Source organism: Hyperolius riggenbachi, chromosome 12, assembly GCF_040937935.1.
Source record: "Hyperolius riggenbachi isolate aHypRig1 chromosome 12, aHypRig1.pri, whole genome shotgun sequence".
Classification (NCBI taxonomy): Eukaryota; Metazoa; Chordata; class Amphibia; order Anura; family Hyperoliidae; genus Hyperolius; species Hyperolius riggenbachi.
Window position 1 is genome coordinate 28,099,413 of NC_090657.1, and position 21,600 is coordinate 28,121,012.

At 46.2% G+C, this 21,600-nt stretch overlaps 1 protein-coding gene across 3 annotated transcripts in view; it reads left to right on the plus strand.

Annotated features, from left to right (window-relative positions):
* DCAKD (dephospho-CoA kinase domain containing) overlaps window positions 1-18,516 on the plus strand; it is a 70,725-nt gene extending 52,209 nt beyond the window's left edge. For 2 of the 3 annotated variants that reach the window (XM_068263521.1, XM_068263520.1), the window contains exons 4-5: window positions 31-118; window positions 12,498-12,955. In XM_068263521.1, coding sequence (XP_068119622.1) covers window positions 31-118; window positions 12,498-12,783 — 374 coding nt within the window. In that variant the 3' untranslated portion in view covers window positions 12,784-12,955. Of the gene's footprint in view, window positions 1-30; window positions 119-12,497; window positions 12,956-18,414 lie in introns of those variants that run through there. The other variant, XR_011025314.1, reaches the window with a different exon arrangement.
* The last annotated feature ends 3,084 nt before the right edge of the window (window positions 18,517-21,600 follow it).

Genomic DNA, 21,600 nt, shown 5'->3' on the forward strand with positions numbered 1-21,600 from the left:
ATGAATGCTAATGTCTTCACTGCCCAACAGGATATCGCTATGTGATCCTTGACATCCCATTGCTGTTTGAAACCAGGACTCTGATGCGATACATGAAGCTCACCGTACTTGTTTACTGGTAAGAGAAAACAGCAGAGAGGGGAGACCACATTATTCTAATCTATTATTTATCTGTTAAAAGGGGCACTATGGCAAAAAAATGTAAAATTTAAAATATGTACAAACATATACAAATAAGAAGTACATTTGCTGTCATTTACAGTAGGTAATAGAAATTCGACAGAAGTGACAGGTTTTGGACTAGTCCATCTCTTCATGGGGGATTCTCAGGGATTTATTTATTTTCAAAAGCACTTAGTGAATGGCAGTTGCTCTGTCCAACTGCCAAAAAACTGTGTAGGGAGCAGAGAAGCTGGCCAGCATCATTGCTCACTATATTGTGTTGTCACTTAACTGTCCCTCAATGGTAGGGATTTGATTGAGAGCCCCTCTGTCATAGTGTATGTACCCAAATAATTTCTTTTGTCAACCTGCCAGCAATGATCATCGCTGGCAGATTGTTTCTGGAGCTCTGCTCCGTCACTCAAGCGAGAATGCGGTGGTCGGCAGTCCTCGGGGAGCAACCTTGCGGCCGCAAATTGGCGTTAGGTGGTCGTAAGGTTGTTAACAGAGGGGCCGGTGAGTGTATACTCTTCCCTAAATAGACATGGGTATACTAAAAAGCATACTCGGCGCCACTGCTCGGGGTCCCTTTAAAGGGGCACTACGGCGAAAGTTGTAAAATTTAAAATATGTGCAAACATAGACAAATAAGAAGTACGTTTTTTTTTCCCAGAGTAAGATGAGCCATAAATTACTTTTCTCCTATGTTGCTGTCACTTACAGTAGGTAGTAGAAATCTGACAGAAGTGACAGGTTTTGGACTAGTCCATCTCTTCATAGGGGATTCTCAGCAAGGCTTTTATTCTTTATAAAGATATTCCCTAAAAAAGGATTAAACAGTGATGCTGGCCAGCTTCCTTGCTGCCTACACAGTTGTTTTAAATTTTACAATTTTCGTCGTAGTGCCCCTTTAAAGGGACCCCAAGCAGTGGCGCCGAGTATGCTTTTTAGTATACCCATGTCTATTTAGGGAAGAGTATACACTCACCGGCCCCTCTGTTAACAACCTTACGACCACCTAACGCCAATTTGCGGCCGCAAGGTTGCTCCCCGAGGACTGCCGACCACCGCATTCTCGCTTGAGTGACGGAGCAGAGCTCCAGAAACAATCTGCCAGCGACGATCATTGCTGGCAGGTTGACAAAAGAAATTATTTGGGTACATACACTATGACAGAGGGGCTCTCAATCAAATCCCTACCATTGAGGGACCGTTAAGTGACAACACAATATAGTGAGCAATGATGCTGGCCAGCTTCTCTGCTCCCTACACAGTGTTTTGGCAGTTGGACAGAGCAACTGCCATTCACTAAGTCCTTTTGAAAATAAATATATCCCTGAGAATCCCCTATGAAGAGATGGACTAGTCCAAAACCTGTCGCTTCTGTCAGATTTCTACAACCTACTGTAAGTGACAGCAACATAGGAGAAAAGTAATTTATGGCTCATTTTACTATGGAAAAAAACATACTTCTTATTTGTCTATGTTTCCACATATTTTACAATTTTATTTTCACTACACTACTTTCTTCTTAAAGAGACCCTGAAGCAAAAAAAAAAATCTATACAATGAATTGGTTGTGTAGTACGGATAATTACTAGAACATAAGTAGCAAAGAAAATATTCTCATATTTTTATTTTCAGTTATATAGTGTTTTTCATATTGCATCATTCTCTAATATTTGCAGTTTACACACTACTCAGCAATCTAAATAATTTTACAGAGCAGGCCAGTGAACTTTTGAACTGTCCTCTGGAGAGAAAAAGATACAGTGAATGACAGTTGAGATAACAAGCTTCAGAAGACAGAGCTTTCTGCAACTTTGAAAGTCGTGGAGCTCAATGGCTCTTTTGCATAGATAACTGGAGTTTCTTAACTCTTCCTGTACTGGAAACAATATTAGACTTATGTCTCTGCTCCTAATGTTTTATTTCTTAGCTGTACTACACATACAAATCATTATATCATAATTTATTTTTCGCTTCAGTGTCTCTTTAAGGCCTCATCCACACAAATACAAACAGCCCTTCTTATTGACAGTCCACCACTACATACTGCACTGCCATTTGCCTTTCACCCTGCTGTTTGCAGTGTATTTACGTGAGGGTCAGGGGCAAAAAATTGTGATAATAGAGAATTCTGGAATGCTGAACACTGTTTGCGTTTAGCAGGCGTCCGCAGTCCCTAACACACTGCTTTTGGTACTTTATTGTGCAGTGAACACAATACCAAACAAATGTCACTATTCAACCTCCTAGAGAACTGTCCTGCAAAATCCCTGTGAGGAGTGCTATAGCCCTTGTTTTCCTGTCCGTGAAGTGATGGCGTCTAGACAGGAGAATGAGTGACAACGTGCTCGTGGGAATGACCCCTTCAGTCTCATTTCTAAAGCATACTTTAGCAGGGATGCTGCCAGTGCAGCAGGAGTTACTGCTTGCCTCTAACTGGGTGCATTAATTACACAGTGAGAACAATGTATGCTGCAGATCATTACTTAGGATAAGATACATTAATTAACGTAATTGATTCTTTGCCCAGAGGAGAAACAGGCTTTCCATTACAGAGGATTAGATCTGTTCAGTTTACCTCTCAGTTTCAATACTGAGGTTTAAATGACTATTGCTAAGATTACTACATGGTTTCCTTTCGGGACTGGCTGCCTAACCCCCCTTAAAGTGGATCCGGGATAAACTTTTCCTCTTTGCATAATTGTGTTCCTTTCATATAGTTTATAGGGCATTCCTCAAGCCAAATACTTTTTTTGTTTTGTTTTAATACTCTAATTCCCTATAAACTAAAAAAGCCTCGCCCACAGCTCCTCCAGTGCTTCGGCACTGTAGCAAGGGCTTATGGGAGCTCAGTCTGGGCAGGAGGAGGTTACTAGCCATTGATTGCAGAGGGGAGGAGGGAGGAAGGGAGGGGACTGAATTTACACACAGGCAAGCTGATAGCATCTCCAGCTCTCAGCCTGTGACAAACAGAACATGGCTGCTCTCATTGTATCACAGGAATAAATAATCATAAACCGTTGAAGCTGTTTGCAGCTAGATTTGCTGTGTAAACTATTTAAACTTTAGATAAGATATATAGACAAGTTACTCCTTATAGTTAGTTTTTCATCTCTGATCCGCTTTAAGGACCAAGCGATTTTTCATGGAGTGGTCAGGCAGCTAGATCCCTGTTAGGGCTAGCTGGGCATGGTGTTCCTCTTGTAGCCAGGTGCCCCCCCCTCCTGTAGCCAGCAGCCTTTACTCACCTCCCAGACTCCAGCGATGAGCAGCTTTAGTCTCCTTTGCTCTGGCCGACATCCCCGCTTGTACTGACGCTAAGGTCCGGGTCATGGCTTGATGACGTCATGATGCTGGGATGTTGATGACGCTGAGAAAGAAGACTGGAGAAGGTTTTTATAAGTATAGATATTTGCAGGTGTCCTGTGTGACCTTTCCGCCCTCCTCCTGATGACCATCACAGTGGGTTGTTCCTGACTGACAGTGTATTATATTATGGTAGTTTATCATGGGGCTCCTCAGAGCGAGCGGGAATGCCGGCCAGAGCGGAGGGGAGCGACGATCGCCGGGGAACGTCAGGAAGGTAAGTGGATCCTCTTCTTCCCCCCCCCCCCCCCCACCGCCTCAGCTCTAATGGTGATCACTACAATCCGCTGGCGATCGTAGTGATCACGTGATCAGGAGCCAATCGCGATGGTTCCTGATCACTGAGGGGAGATGTCAGCTGTCATATGACAGCTTCATCTCCCCTCTCGGCTGCGCACACACAATCGCGTCGGGAGCAGAAACGGCAGGCGGCATAAATCCTATGCCGCATCAGGCTTAGACAGCCACAAGATCGGTGTCGGATTTACCTACGGCGGTCTGCAAAAGGTTAACCACTTGAGGACCAGGGGATTTTGCGCTGATCTGTGCAGCATGGGCTCTCCAGCCCACAGCACAGATCAGCAGGCAGCCAGGGCGACCAGACTTCCCCCCCCCCCCCTTTTTTTCCCCACTAGGGGGATGTCCTGCTGGGGGGGGTCTGATCGCCGCCGGCACTATGTGGGTACTTTGGCTGGGCCATTCTAACACAAGATATGTTTTGTTTTAAACCATTCCATTGTTGCCCTGGCTTTATGTTTAGGGTCGTTGTCCTGCTGGAAGGTGAACCTCCACTCCAGTCTCAAGTCTTTTGCAGACTCCAAGAGGTTTTCTTCCAAGTTTGCCCTGTATTTGGCTCCATCCATCTTCCCATCAACTCTGACCAGCTTTCCTGTCCCTGCTGAAGAGAAGCACCCCCAGAGCATGATGCTGCCACCACCATATTTGACAGTGGGGATGGTGTGTTCAGAGTGATGTGCAGTGTTAGTTTTCCGCCACACATAGCGTTTTGCATTTTGGCCAAAACGTTCCATTTTGGTCTCATCTGACCAGAACGCCTTCTTCCACATGTTTGCTGTGTCCCCCACATGGCTTGTGGCAAACTGCAAAAGGGACTTCTTATGCTTTCTGTTAACAATGCCTTTCTTCTTGCCACTCTGCCATAAAGGCCAACTTTGTACAGTGCAAGACTAATAGTTGTTCTATGGACAGAGTCTCCCACCTGAGCTGAGCTGTAGATCTCTGCAGCTCGTCCAGAGTTACCATGGGCCTCTTGACTGCATTTCTGATCAGCGCTCTCCTTGTTCGGCCTGTGAGTTTAGGTGGATGGCCTTATCTTGGTAGGTTTACAGTTGTGCCATATTCCTTCCATTTCTGAATGATCGCTTGGACGGTGATCCGTTCAAGGCTTTGGAAATCTTTTTCTAGCCTAGGCCTGCTTTATATTTCTCAATAACTTTATCCCTGACCTGTCTGGTGTGTTCTTTGGACTTGATGGTGTTGTTGCTCCCAATATTCTCTTAGACAACCTCTGAGGCCATCACAGAGCAGCTGTATTTGTACTGACATTAGATTACACACAGGTGCACTCTATTTAGTCATTAGCACTCATCAGGCAATGTCTATATGGGCAACTAACTGCACTCAGACCAAAGGGGGCTGAATGATTACGCACACCCCACTTTGCAGTTATTTATTTGTAAAAAAAAAATGTTTGGAATCATGTATGATTTTCATTCCACTTCTCACATGTACACCACTTTGTGTTGGTCTTTCATGTGAAATTCCAATAACATTGATTCAGGTTTGTGGCAGTAATGTGACAAAATGTGGAAAACTTCAAGGGGGCAGAATACTTTTGCAAGCCACTGTACATGCCTGCAGGGAATGAGGAAAAGAGACACCGTAGGAAGAAGTCCAGAGTGTAGAGCATGGTGCGGCCTCCTGTGTTCCCTCCCCTCCAGCTATGGTGACTCCATACATGCCTGCAGTAAATGAGGAAAAGAGGTGCTGTAGGAAGAAGTCCGGAGTGTAGAGCATGGTGCTGCCTCCTGTGTCCCCGCCCCTTCAGCTATGGTGACTCCATACATGCCTGCAGGGAATGAGGAAGAGAGGCGCTGTGGGGAGGAGTCCGGAGTGTAGAGCATGGTGCTGCCTCCTGTGTCCCCGCCCCTCCAGCTATGGTGACTCCATACATGCCTGCAGGGAATGAGGAAGAGGGGTGCCGGGAGGAGAAGTCCAGAGTGTAGAGCATGGTGCTGCCTCCTGTGTCCCCGTCCCTCCAGCTATGGTGACTCCATACATGCCTGCAGGAAATGAGGAAGAGAGCCGCTATAGGGAGAAGTCCGGAGTGTAGAGCACGGTGCTGCCTCCTGTGTCCCCGCCCCTCCAGCTATGGTGACTCCATACATGCCTGCAGGGAATGAGGAAGAGAAGCGCCGTGGGGAGAAGTCCAGAATGTAGAGCATGGTGCTGCCTCCTGTGTCCCCGCCCCTCCAGCTATGGTGACTCCATACATGCCTGCAGGGAATGAGGGAGTGGCACTGTAGGAAAAAGTCCGGAGTGTAGAGCATGGTGCTGCCTCCTGTGTCCCCGCCCCTCCAGCTGTGGTGACCCCATACATGCCAGCAGGGAATGAGGGAGTGGCACTGTAGGAAAAAGTCCGGAGTGTAGAGCATGGTGCTGCCTCCTGTGTCCCCGCCCCTCCAGCTGTGGTGACCCTATACATGCCTGCAGGGAATGAGGAAGAGGGGTGCCGGGAGGAGAAGGCCAGAGTGTAGAGCATGGTGCTGCCTCCTGTGTCCCCGCCCCTCCAGCTGTGGTGACCCCATGCATGCCTGCAGGGAATGAGGAAGAGGGGTGCCGGGAGGAGAAGGCCAGAGTGTAGAGCATGGTGCTGCCTCCTGTGTCCCCGCCCCTCCAGCTAGGGTGACCCCATACATGCCTGCAGGGAATGAGGAAGAGAGGCACTGTGGGAGAAGTCCACAGTGTAGAGCATGGTGCTGCCTCCTGTGTCCCCGCCCCTCCAGCTGTGGTGACCCCATACATGCTTGCAGGAAATGAGGAAGAGAGGCACTGTGGGAGAAGTCCGGAGTGTAGAGCATGGTGCTGCCTCCTGTGTCTCCACCCCTCCGACTATGGTGACCCCATAAATGCCTGCAGGGAATGAGGAAGAGAGGCACTGTGGGAGAAGTCCGGAATGTAGAGCATGGTGCTGCCTCCTGTGTCCCCGCCCCTCCAGCTATGGTGACTCCATACATGCCTGCAGGGAATGAGGAAGAGAGGCGCTGTGGGGAGGAGTCTGGAGTGTAGAGCATGGTGCTGCCTCCTGTGTCCCCGCCCCTCCAGCTATGGTGACTCCATACATGCCTGCAGGGAATGAGGAAGAGAGGCACTGTGGAAGAAGTCCGGAGTGTAGAGAATGGTGCTGCCTCCTGTATCCCCGCCCCTCAAGCTATGGTGACTCCATACATGCCTGCAGGGAATGAGGAAGAGAGGCGCTGTGAAGAGGAGTCTGGAGTGGAGAGCATGGTGCTGCCTCCTGTGTCCCCGCCCCTCCGACTATGGTGACTCCATACATGCCTGCAGGGAATGAGAAAGAGAGGCGCTGTGGGGAGGAGTCCGGAGTGTAGAGCATGGTGCTGCCTCCTGTGTCCCCGCCCCTCCGACTATGGTGACTCCATACATGCCTGCAGGGAATGAGAAAGAGAGGCGCTGTGGGGAGGAGTCCGGAGTGTAGAGCATGGTGCTGCCTCCTGTGTCCCCGCCCCTCCAGCTATGGTGACTCCATACATGCCTGCAGGGAATGAGGAAGAGAGGCACTGTGGGAGAAGTCCGGAGTGTAGAGCATGGTGCTGCCTCCTGTGTCCCCGCCCCTCCGACTATGGTGACTCCATACATGCCTGCAGGGAATGAGGAAGAGAGGCACTGTGGGAGAAGTCCGGAGTGTAGAGCATGGTGCTGCCTCCTGTGTCCTGCCTGGATTAGGTAAGACCTCGATGTGTGTACACTCTGGATTTGTAAGGGATAGAAGGAGGGGTATAATGGGGGCCCCAACAATGCTTTTGGGGACATATGATGGACACCTAATGATGTCGTGCTGCAGGGAGTGTGGTGGGATGGGTCCTGGGAGTCAGCTTGGAGGCTGTGGGGGTGGGGCATTTGCTAGGGGGGCCCCCTAAGTTACTTTTGCCCCGTTGGGCCCCACTGTAGCTAGAAAGGGCTCTGCCCACAATGCATCACTACTGAATATGCAAATCATCCCTGAACCATAAACCCACCACTGCTGATTGTTACTGTGCCCTCTATTGTCCCCAATAGTTGGATATTGAATGGCAGCTTGGTCATTTCTACCCCCCCCCCCCCATGTTTTATTTTGTGGGTTGTCGAGTGGCAGTACAGCATGGCTAGACTTGGCAAGAGAGTCTAGAAGGAACCGCAGAAGTCACATGACCACTGCTGGTTACAATGAATGTGTATTGGTGCTTCTTTTTATGATCTTATTATTTTATTGCTACTCTAATAGGGGGCATATGGTTTATCTAAGTTTTAGACTGTGCGTCTGTGGATATAACCACACAGTTGACCAGACTCATTAGATATGAAAGGGAAGTCAGAGCATCGATTTTGGAAAGAAGACACAGCTCATTAGGAGTCTGGTTGAAAATATCTGAAGCATCAGAACTAATTATTACACCTAACAAATTCCACTTCAGCCAGGAAGAATTTAAAACAGTCAGGCCACTTGCTTATTAGTTTGTTTTCTTTTCTCATCAACAGCTAAAATATGTTGATAGGAGCACCAACCTCTCTCACCTAGAGCCTGTGTAATGGGAGTGCAGAGGGGCCACTGTGGTGGGACCCAGGGGGGCCACTTACATCAAAGCCCCTTTCTACCTTTCTCATCGCTATATACTTGAACAATAAGCTTTGTATTTCCAGCTACTTTGGATTTAGGGACCTGTAAACAGAAGTAGAGAAAAAAATGTTCTTGTTCTCCTTTTCTGCTTTTCTCCAATTTGTACCGGTATCTATCTTGTTTATAAAGGATAGCCTGCTTTTTTCACTGATGGGGCCGGACTCACAAAGCGGTGCTAACCTACTTAGCACACCTACAGACTTTGGGCGTGCTGACTAGGGTGCTAAGTACTTAGCACGCACCAAAGTAAATCAGATCGTGCGCAAAGTACCGCGCCCAAACTTTGCATGCGCAAATGCTGGTGCGTGCGAAACGGTGCATCGGGTGTGACGAAAATGGCGCATTGGATGCGACTTAAACGTCGCACCTATGTGATGTTTAAGGCGCATCCAATGCGAGGTTATAGGCGCATCGGGTGCGCCGTTTTCGCTTCGTACGCACCGGCCTTTGCGCGTGCAAAGTTTTGCGCACGAGCGCTAATTAGCGTGTGCAAAGGATTTTTAAGCGTGATAAGTGGCTTTTTACAAGCGTGCTAACACTTAGCACCGCTTTATGAATCAAGCCCATGAACTGACGTGAGGGAAGAAGTAGGATAAATATCCAGGTGGCCATACATCAGTAGACTTGGTGGCTGATTGACCATCAGATTAAATAATTATCGAATATGATGAAAATCGGCACGGCCAAGAGCAAGCCTCCTCTACAATTCAACCAGTATTGGGCCGAAATTGGTCGCATGTATGGATTGGACAGGCTGTAACATCTCAGGCCGACATGCTTAAATTGTAACTGTCGGGCAAAAAATTTAAAAATCAATTCTTTATTTTTATCTTTTTTTTTTTTTTTTTTCAAACTCAGCGTACCCACGGTACTGTACCCAAGAGAAAAATTAGCTTCATTGAAGCACTCCCATCATTGGGTATGGTTTGCATCATCGTTCGATTTTCCTTATTTATTTTCTTTCCTTTTATTATTATTAATTCTTGTAGTTAAAGCATCAATAAGGGAAATAACAAAGCCAAACCAAATATCTACAAATAGGTAATTTATATACTCTACATACAGATTATAAATTATGCATTCTGCCCCCAACCCAAATTTTTCTCCCCTTGGCCCCTACGCAGTACCCTTCCTCGCCCGAGTTCTCCCCAAACTTCTCAACGAATCCGCTTGTACCTCAACCCAACTCTAGATTTTAATCTTCGCCCCACCTAACAACCCCACCCCCACCTAACAACCTTTCTACAATAGAATACCCAAGTAATGTCCCAAATTGGAGGTGAGGGTTCTTCTCATAAAGAGGGACTCGGGCGAAAAAATTAATCTGCGCACGAACCCTTATGTTCTTCTAAAATCATGCAATTAAATGCGCAGATACCCATGTATCTCTCTCATGCGATACCGTCTCATGGGACGCCATCTCTCTCATGCGATACCGTCTTTATTTTTATCTGGTAAACAAGTAATAAGAATGCTAATCAGGTAATCCAAAAGTTAACATCTCTATTTTTCTTGTTTATAAATGATCATTCCCCAGTTTACCTGACTCTTATTTGGTACGTTGCCACACAAAGGAAGTTGCAGGGCATTCTGGGCTGTCTTTTTTTTTTTTTTTTTGCTTCTTTATTTCCCCTCAGACTTAACTAATGTACAGAAGCAAAAAAGGACAGCCCAGCATGGCCTGCAACTTCCATTTTGCAGCAACGTACCAAATAAGAGTCAGGTAAACTGGGCAATGATCATTTATTAACTAGAAAAGTAATAGAGATTTTAACTTTTGGCTTGCCTGATTACTTGTTTTCCTGATAAAAATAAAGAATAGATTTTTCATTTTATGCCCGACAGTTACACTTTAATTGTGTGCGCCGTGGTAATGATGTACCGTAATCATGACCGCAACCAAAACACCTGACCTTGTCGCTTCATATATAGATGTAGCTTCCCGGTGTCTGGGCATTAATACTTTACCTGTGTGCTGTCCATCGCTGTCTCTGCATTCCTCTCCCTGATTTGCGCCCCACGTGATTGCCGGCGTATTGCACATAGAGAGCGTGAGTGACAATTTTTTTAGATTGGACATGTTGCAAAATTCAGATAAACTTTACCAAGCATTGTATGGTGTGTGGGATGGATTGCCGAATTGTATTCAACTAGAATCAATTGTATATAACTATTCAGTACATACCATACCTTGTTGTTGTTTGTATAAACAACAAAAAGGGTGGCAATGAAAATAATATATACGGTATGGAATTGTGTGTGTTTGTTTTTTGTAGCATTATCAGCATATGCAACTGTATTGCATTTGGTTTATTGATGTAATTAATAAACAGTAATCGTTGATTGTAGCAAAATAAAGTGTGGTAAATGCAGTTGTAAGTAGCAATGTGGTGTTAAAGCAGGAGTGTCACCATAAAAATCAAATTTCAACAGCAACTGGTCTGAGTGTATTAAGTGATAAAGATGCTAATCCTGCATTCAAACCTTTTTCTGCTGTTATGATTTGGAGTTATCACATACCTAAGGAGCACTGGCCCTTTAGTAGTCAGTGCCAAACAGTTGCATGCTGGGGGTTCTTTTTATCTATAATATATTCCTGCTCTTCCATTTATTTCCCTGCCTAGCTACCTATCTGAAACACGATCCTCTGCTCACTTGTGTTTACAAGCAAGGCTTAGGTGACTCAGCAACTGGAGGAGAAAAGAAAAAAAGTAAAGGGCAGAAATGACATCAGTATTTAGCCTAAACTGTGGGCAAAAGACATGGTTCCCACCAGGAACAGAATTCTCTTCATTTACTATATAACATTCACTGAAATCAAAACATGGACAATACAATACATGTGTTATGTAAGTAGATCAAGTGTTTATCTACTTATATATGTGTGTTTTTTCCTGGCATAGTATGGCTAATCCTACTGCTTTAAGAGGTAATTGTAATGCTAAACAGCTAATGATGATGGCATGAGATATTGATAGATGTACAGATATGAAATATGGTGATTAATTTTAATTTATTATATAGGGCAGGGGTCCCCAAACATTTTGGGTTGAGGGCCGGGTCAACATACTTCAGACCGCTGGTGGGCCGGAGTAAACATAAAATGATGTAGAAGTCTTCGCGGACCAGACAGTGAAGCATACCCAGGTGACAATCTGCAAGCCAATTGGACAGCAGTGTCACCTGATGTGGAATTTGATTGGAAACCAGCAAAATTTCTGCTTTCTGGCTTCCATGTGGATGGGGGGTGCTGCACTGCTATTCCATATGTGGACCACCAATATTTAAAGATGTAGCTGACTGCATTTATAAGCAATACATTTTCTGTGTGGGGGGCCGGTAAGAAAGCCTTAGGGGGCCACATTCGGCCCGCGGGCCTTAGTTTGAGGACCACTGATATAGGGGCTTGTAATTATGGCCAGAACAAAAAAAACACAAAACAGAAAAATGACACCTATATTTCAAAATAATATATTGTCGTCATACATTGTGATATGGACATAATTTAAACGGTTTAATAATTGGGACCACTGGGTAAATAAGATGTGTTTGAAAACGGAGAAATAATAATTTTTTTTCATTTTCTTTGTTTTTTCCCATTAAAACGCATTTAGGATAAAAAAAATTCTTAGCAAAATGTACTACCCACAGAAAGCCTAATTGGTGGCGAAAAAAACGAGGTATAGATCATTTTCTTGTGATAAGTAGTAATAAAGTTATTAGGGAATAAAAGGGAGGAGCACTGACAAGTGAAAATTGCTCTGGTCCGTTAGAGTAAAAACCCTTGGGGGTGAACTGGTTAAGTGAAAGGTTACCATGCAGGAGAGTTTTCTAACTAAACATTTTTTTTCGACGTTTACAATCTTTTTCTCCCAAAATTGCAGCAGTCTTGTCCACACGCGTGCGTTAAAAACAAACAATCTCTTCAAAACTTCCGATCAACTGAAAAATTGGATCGGATTGGTTAATAAATAAATAAAAATTAAAAAAAAAATTGTAATGTATGTGGCCACATTAAGTTTTATTCCTGTTTTGTGTGTCACAGTGACCCTCAGACCCAAGAGGAGCGTTTGATTCGGAGGAGCGGTCTGTCGCGAGAGGAGGTCCGGAAACGCCTGGCCGCCCAGCTTCCCATCACCAGCAAAGTCCCCCTGGCAGATCACGTCATTGATAACTCTGGAGACAGAGACAGCACAAGGCGGCAAGTGCTACAACTACACGCCAGCCTGGAGTCCTCCAGAGGGTATCTCCCGACTCGCATTGCCGCCGTAGCCACGGCTGCCGGGATAATGGCGCTAATGTGGAACCTCGCTCGGCGATTATGGCAGTAGTGGGCAGCCATGCCACGAGCAGCATGACCTGATGACTGTGACACTTTCTTGTACATGCCTTGAAATGGATTTTAACTGCTTTTATCAGGATAGCCGAGAGTATGGTGGAAGTGAGTAAGAAGTACCAAATTATTGTATATGTTACGGCCAGAACCCGAAGTTTGGCCACTTCTAGTTCTGGCCGGCCACTTCGGGTTCTGGCCGGCCAATGCGCGAAGTGGCCGCTGCGCTGCGGCCAATGTGAGGAATGGAATGAATCCTGTAACATTCATGTATATTCTGGCCCCAGCGCAGCGGCCAAACCTATCGCAACTTAGTTATTTTAATGAAATTAAGCCGGCGGCTTTTTCTCTGCCTCTTTCTCTCTCCTCCCCCCCCCCCGCCTCTCTCTCCTTCTCTTATTATTGGCAGCACTACGTGTCCCCCTCCAGAGTCGTTCGTCGCACCAGGGGAAGCCTGCCGTTCCTGCAGAGCGGGGTGCTGGCAGAAGCGATGTCTGCAGCCTCCCCGCTCTGCTCTCCCTGGCGCGACGAACGACTCTGAAGGGGGGGACACGAGTGCTGCCCATAATAAGAGAAGGAGAGAGAGGCGGGGAGAGGAAGGAGAGAGAGAGAGGCAGAGAAAAAGCCGGCGGCTTCATCTGTTTCATTGCCGCCGGCTTAATTTCATTAAAATAACTAAGTTGCGATACGTTTGGCCGCTGCGCTGCGGTCAGAAGATACATGAATGTTACAGGATTCATTCCATTCCTCACATTGGCCGCAGCGCAGCGGCCAGTTCGCGCATTGGCCGGCCAGAACCCGAAGTGGCCGGCCAGAACTAGAAGTGGCCAAACTTCGGGTTCTGGCCGTAACATATACAACCCATGCAGAGTAATCCTCTGTCCGCTGCTTTATTAGCTCCCTCTGCTGGCGGCTTCTGGAAATTGTTCCTATATACTGTTAGTAGCTGGATAATGTTCTGGTTAAGGGCTCTGCCTTTGACATGGGAGATCAGGGTTCACATCCTGGCTAAGGTACCTATTCAGTGAGAAGTCCTTGGGCAAGACTTCCTAATACTGCAGGGTGGGCCCTTGAACTTGAGCGCGCCCGTAGTGGCTTCTTTGAGTCCAACAGGAGAAAAGCGCTAGACAAATGTTAGGATTATATTACTGGTTCCTTTTCAAACCGTACACATCGCAAGCAAAACATGGAGACTACCAGTGCTAACCTCTTTTTTAAAATGATAGTTGGATGGCTGCAGTGCTGGCCTTGTAGTTATCTCACTAAAGTCTCGATTTATTACGGTCAGAAAGCAGCAGTTATCCAGCCAAACTGAACTGGATTTACTGTTTTAAAAAGTATCTTATATTGAGTAGTAATTTGAAAGCACTCAGTGGGGATGCATCAGATAATAGTGGGGGTTGTAGATTGATGAGAGAAACCGTGGTTGTGCAATTGCAGCAGCATACACACCTGCAGATAGAATTTAGAATTTTTAATAATAATATTGATGATGGCTGGGCTTCACATTTTCACACTACAACAAATGCTATTACACTAAACTGTTCCTCACTATGCTAGGATTTGACGTAGGCAAACGTATGCTACTAAATGCTGATGCATACTTGGAGCTGATGCGGAGGCCAGCAGCCTGGCCCATCCCCCCTGTCACTCCTCTTGCATAGCAGCCGCGGACCCCCATATTGCTGCCATGCAAAGTAGGCCCCATAGCAGCCGATATGACTGCTATGGTGAACACTATGCTACTGGTCCTACCATTAAACCATCTGCACCACCTAATAGATCCCAATATATTACCATTTGGGTGCTACTCCCGCAAAAAAAGAATGCAGTCCAGGTTTGCTGGATCACTCAGTCTTGCACCTGCTGTAAATCAGGGACTTGAGTTATGTGCACACTTTAAAGGATACCCGAAGTGGCATGTGACATGATGAGATAGACATGTGTATGTACAGTGCCAAGCAGACAAATAACTATGCTGTGTTCTTTTTTTTTCTTTCTCTGCCTGAAAGAGTTAAATATAAGGTATGCAAGTGGCTGACTCAGTCCTGACTCAGACAGGAAGTGACTACAGTGTGACCCTCACTGATGAGAAATTCCCCTTTTTATCTCTTTCTTGCTCTCATGAGCCATTTTCTGCTAGGAAAGTGTTTTATAGTTGGAATTTCTTATCAGTGAGGGTCACACTGTAGTCAATTCCTGTCTAAGTCCGGACTGAGTCAGCCACTTACATAGCTGATATTTAACCCTTTCATACAGAGAAAGAAAAAAAGGAGCACAGCATAGTTATTTGTGTGCTAGGCGCTGTACATACACACTCATCATGTCATGTCACTTCGGGTATCCTTTAATCAGAAGGAACTTTGTGATAGTTTGTGGAAACATTCTAGGATTGGCCATTGTACTGACACACTCCTTGGCAGCCTACTCTGTTCTATGCAGAGGAGAGGGTCCTGCTGTGAAGACTACAACAGAAGAACAACTTTGGATGACTAATGACGTCAGTAGTGTCAGGGGACACCTGCACTATCACTAGAATGATCCAGCAAAAATCTGCTGTGTGTGCCTAGCTTAAAGAGAATCTGTACGCTAGAGGTTGTGTATAGCTTCTATCCTATCACAGCAGAGCAGCACATTCCTGCCTGAGTGCCTGAGCCCGATAGAGCCGTCAGAGGAAAGAAGATTAGATTATATAACAGAGATAATACAGCCACTGTGCAACTAGGAAAGGCTGCAGTAAGACAGACCACATTACAACAGGTATAGGAACTTATAGGATAGAAGAAATAAGGCTGAAAATGTTGTTACAGAGTCTTTTTAAGTCGCTCACCTGGAACACATACACCGATAAAGAAAGTAGGAATAACTAATCTGCATACCCAGTCTGTGGGTGTGGTCCCAAAAGGCATTATTAGGAATCCTAGTCAGGATATCATAAGTGATCCACCAAACCTGGACAGAATTTTTTAACATTAGTCTGCTATTAGGTGGTAAAGCCTGAATCATAATGGAACATAGCGGAGGTTGCTAAAAGGTTAATAAGTTAGTTGGCTTCCCCCTAAAATCGGCTCTAGACTATGAAACACTACAACATGATACATACATAGACTTATAACTATGGCAGGGATTAGATTGTGAGCCCCTCTGAGGGACAGTTATGTGACATGACTACATATACTCTATAAAGCACTGTGGAAAATGTCAGCGCTATATAAATACTAAATAATAATAATTTGGCAGTTTTGTGACTGCAGACTGACACCGGTGCTGCACTCAGAGATGCTCTCTTTTAATAAACTCAGGCTCCATTGGATTTATTTAACAAGCAAAAAGACTTTCAGTGGATACCATGAGCAATTGCGATTGCACAACCACCAATTCACAAATTTCTCAAAAATCTTGAACTATTATCTGATAATAGTCAAATTCTGACCACAAAAAATGATCTTAAACTGCAAAACTCCACTGACCCAGGGAAGGAAGGAAATTTAGCCATAGACTCTAGTCACCGGTTAATTAACCCACTGACATTTAGTTGATTAGCTGCTTTTAGCTTTGATTGGATGTATTTATTCTTTAAAGAAAACCTGTAATGTGAAAAACCTCCCCTGGGGGGTACTCACCTCGGGTGGGGGAAGCCTCCGGATCCTAATGAGGCTTCCCCCGTCTTCCTCGGTCTCACGGCGGCGGAGATAAAGTTCCTCGAACAGCGGGAATGTAAATATTTACCTCCTGGCTGCAGCGCAGGCGCAGCATCAGCTCTCCGCCTCAGAGATAGGCGGAAATAGCAGATCGCTGTTGGCCCACTCTACTGCGCAGTCGCAAGTCTTCTACGCCTGCGCAGTAGAGAGGACCTGACAGAGATCGGCTATTTCGCCTATCTCCGTGCGGAGAGCCAATACTGCACCACCGCTAGAGCCAGAAAAGGTAAATAAATCAGCGCTTGTCAAGCTTGTCGAGGGAGGATTGCCGGACACTTCGAGGGAGCCAGCGCTGGATTGCCTGCAACTACATGGGTGGGGGAAGCCTCATTGGGACCCTGAGGCTTCACCCTCCCGAGGTGAGTACCCCCCAGGGGAACTTTTTTTGTTACAGGTTCTCTTTAAAGAAAACCTGAACTGAAAATTAAAAGTCAAAATAAACATACACAGGTCATACTTACCTCCTGTGTAGTCTACTCCTCAATCTCTTTCTCCTGTCCCGCGTCCTGTTTGTCCACTGTGATCAATGGAATTCTCTGTCCTCCATTGTGAAAATGGCCATTACCCATAACAGCTTTCTGGTCAGCACACAGTTAAACTTTAACATCGCCCACTTGAGCCATAGGGAAACATGGACACATCAGTTCTTCTCTCAGCTGTAACTGACAGCAACTGATATATAACTGACAGCAACTGATATATTTCAGTTCTGACAAAATGTTGTCAGAACTGGAAGGGATCATTGTCAGAAGAAAACAGAGAGCTTCTGAGAGGAACTGATGGCAAGGTAACTATGTATTGTTCATTTGAAGTTACCTCATGCGTTTATTTTAAATAATTTTACTTAGTACAGGTTCCCTTTAAGCTATGTACACACATGCAGTAACTGTATCTGAAATGGCTGATAACGACCGTTTCAGTTGTCAATCGTTGAGTGTGTACAGCGGCTGCTTATTGATATTGCACGGGGTTAAAGCCGCTCCGTCGTTTGTGGATCATCATCCTTCCGCCCCCCCCTCCATAGCAACTGAACAAACACACAGCTAGCCTCAAGGCTAGGGATAAGTCTGTACAGCATCGTTTCTCGATCACCGATGGGCGACAATTCATGCATGTATGTCCTTAGCTTTAGGCCTCTTCGACGCACGGCTGAATTGTTGGTTTGTCGAACTGCCCAGCCACAAGTGCTATTCGGCTGAAATGACATGCACCTGAATGGCAGCATTTGCTTGTTATGCAGTGGTTTTACCAGAAACTGTCTCATGTCACATCTGAGCACAGTAACTACTGTTCTCAGGTGCAACTACATGGGGGGGGAGGGGGAGCGCCTGTCCACTGCCTGTGCCAAGCACTAGCAAGCGCCCAGCCGGTGCAAGGGAGCAGCTGACAGGCAACTTCACCGCCTTCAGCTGCTAGTGGAAAAGGGACCTTAGCTTAGTCAGTGGAAATCTCCATGTTAGAATTTTTTGCTTATCACTAGGACTAGTCTTGCCTTAAAGGAAGCCCCTCTTACTTCATTATCTCTTGACAGGTGCACTTATTTAGCAAAGGCAAACCCATGTCTGCCATTTTATAGAATTCAGGAAATTGGCAAAGACTGTTATTCCTTCATGTCTTCCATCACTTCCACAAAATGTAGCTTATTTTTTTAACTAACAAAATGAAAGTTCAGTGGATCATTTTTATGGATTTTTTTTAAAGTATAGCAAGGGGTTATTAATGTGTTTTTGTTTTAAAGAGATTTTGATTTTAAGAAATACTCTGGAGATTGGACTGTATTTAATGTCTGGATTGAGGATTAAAACTATTTGAAGTGGTAATTATTGTAATGCTTTATTATCTCTGCAAGGGAAAGTAAAAATTTCTCGTCAGATCAACCAAAGTATTATATGGTCTAATAACAAACTCTTTTTTTTTATGTCTGAAAGGGGTAAAGCCATTTATTTCTCCTGGAAACCTTATCATTGTGCTGCACTGACCCACAGTGAGTTCTTCAGGCTGCCTGTTTTATCTCCAACTGCAGGAGATAAGGATCATCTATAGCAGAGAGATTCTGTGTTCCTGTGGATCTGGAGGTGTGTTTAGCTCACAGGGACAACAATGGGTGATTTACATATTTCAGCCATGGGCGTCCGCAGAAAATTTTCCAGGGGGGGGCAAAAGTGAGGGGGGGGCGAAGCAATGCGGCGCGCGTAGCGCGCCGCGCCGAAAAATGGGTGTGTCCATGCAACAGAACATGGGCGTGGTCATGGGTGGGGCGTGGTCATGGGTACACGAACTTAGAAGTGGTGGAAGTGGGCCTACCCAGCAAAATGTTAGATGAAGCCCCCTTTTCTACAAAAAATATTGCCACAATAAATATTTGGCAGGAGCATTCTGAGCAGTAGCAGGAGCATTCCCACACCAACTAGATCTCCTGCAGTAAATATTAAAATATGATCAGTTACATCACATCAGCGGCTAAAAAACCAAATGTCAAATCTGCTACACAAGCGCTGTAGCAAGGTCAAAAATATAACAAGGATAACAAAAACCAAATGTGCACAGGACGAGCTACGGCTGAAGAGCAGACCAGTGCTAGTCAGAGGATTCCAAAAACATGTTTGTTTACACAGGCAGCAATGCAGCACACACCACACACTAGGGCTGAAAGATAAATCGAATTTAAACCAAAATCGTGATCACCAACATCACAATTTCGGAATCGTCAAAGTGACAATTATCGCGATCACATAATTTCCACATGGGGAATTTGAAGAAATGGCTTCAACATACTGCACACCACACCGCACCAACTGCTTACACCATACACGCTACGAATACCACACACATCACATACACCACACACTGCACAAACCAAACACATACTGCACAGCACACCGCACAAACTTCTTACACCATACACACTGCAAATACCACACACACCGCACAAACCAAGCACATACTCCACACCACACCGCACCGCACAAACTGCTTACACTATACACACTGCAAATACCGCACACATTACATACACCACACTGCACAAACCAAACACATACTGCACACCACACCGCACAAACTGCTTACACCATACACACTACAAATACCACACACACACACACACACATCACATACACCACACACTGCACAAACCAAACACATACTGCACAGCGCACCGCACAAGCTGCTTACACCATACACACTGCAAATACCACACACATCACATACACCACACACACTACACAAACTAAACACATACTGCACACCACACCGCACCGCACAAACTGCTTACATCATACACAGTGCAAATACCGCACACATCACATACACCACACTGCACAAACCAAACACATACTGCACACCGCACCGCACAAACTGCTTACACCATACACACTGCAAATACACTGCAAATACCACACACATCACATACACCACACACCTCACAAACTGCCCACACCACACATACTGAACACACCACATACCACAAACCGCTTACACCACAAATACCACACAAAGAACACACTGCACAAACTGCTCACCCCACACACTGCACAAACTGCACACAGCTCCATATCAATGTGCATTCACTCAGGCAAAAACACACACATACATACAAACTGCTTACACCATACACACTGCAAATACCGCACACTGCAAAAACCACACACATCACATACACCACACAGACACACACCTTACAAACCACCCACACCACACATACTGCATACACAGCTCCATATCAATGTGCATTCACAAAAACACACACATATATACAAACACATACACCAGTTTTTTTTAAAAGGCCATTTGTCCAGCAGCACACTGTTGTACCTGTAGACTGTTTTGTAGCCTCATCCAGTGCAGGAGAGTGTGACTTTGAGGCTCCAGTGTGTTACATTCAGTCGGGGGATTCTGAGATTGCAGGAGGATAGTGGAGGAGGGGGGCGTGTACAGGAAAGCCAGCACGCTGTGATAGCATCTAGAGCCCCTGCTGTGCAGTCTTCTCTCACCTCCTCAGCTTTGTCAGCAAGGCGAGCCTGGGATGCTGAATAGCCCTGGAAGCCCTGTCATCACTCAGCCTCCGTGGACAACTGGCTGCTGTAGGCAGCTTTCCCATCCTGGTCAGTGTGCTGCTTCAACTGTCACCCCCGAGAGAGCTGCTTCCGTCCCTGCAACTGTGCGCCGCCATATTGTTGTAGCCCAACACAGAAACAGCAGCTTCCGATTGGCCCTTAGCTCAGAATCACGCCCAGCCCACAGCTGCCGGCCCATCCAATTATTACGGATCCAGCAGCACAGCCGCCCGCCCCTACCCGCTATGGCTGATCATCCAGCCACCCAGGGAGAGTGACTGTACCCCTGAGAGCTGTCTTTGACAGGCGGCTGGATACTTCCGGTTTCGGGTGGCTAGGGGGGGGCTAGGGGGGGGCAGCAGCTGGCCAGGGGGTGGCGTCTGCCCCATTTTGCCATATGTGCGGACGCCCATGATTTCAGCAGTGATGTACTGGGAGACATCTCGGAGCTCACTCCAACCTGAATTATTGCAAATACTTTCTGTTATAACCACTTAAGGACCGGCTGATTATTATGTGATCTGTGCTGCGTGGGCTCTTCAGCCCGTAGCACTGGTAGCACTGATCAGGTTTTAGGCAGGGTGATCAGACTTCCCCCCCCCCCCTTTTTTTTTCCCCACTAGGGGGATGTCCTACTGGGGGGGTCTGATCACCGCCACCTGTTTGTGCCGAGCGGGGGGGGGGGGGGCTCCTCAAAGCCCCCCTTCGCAGAGCTATTCCCCCTCCCTCTCCTTCCCTCCCTCTCCTCCTTACTGAGGGCGGCACAGGACGGCGATCCGTCCTGTACCGCCTCTGATAGGCTTCAGCCTATCAGATGCCGGTGATCCCCTTGCCAATCACAGGCCGGGGATCGGCGATCTCCTTTACGCCGCTGCTGCAACAGCAGCGCCGTGCGACGTAAACACCGGGGATTTCTTCCTCGCGTGTTTACATTTCACCTGTGAGCCACGATCGGAGGCTTGCAGGCTGTTCACGGAGACTCCCGGCCGTTTCCATGGAAATACCAAAGCGAGCAGCCGCCGTTGGCTGGTCGTTAAGTGGTTTTAAGAGAGCAAAATT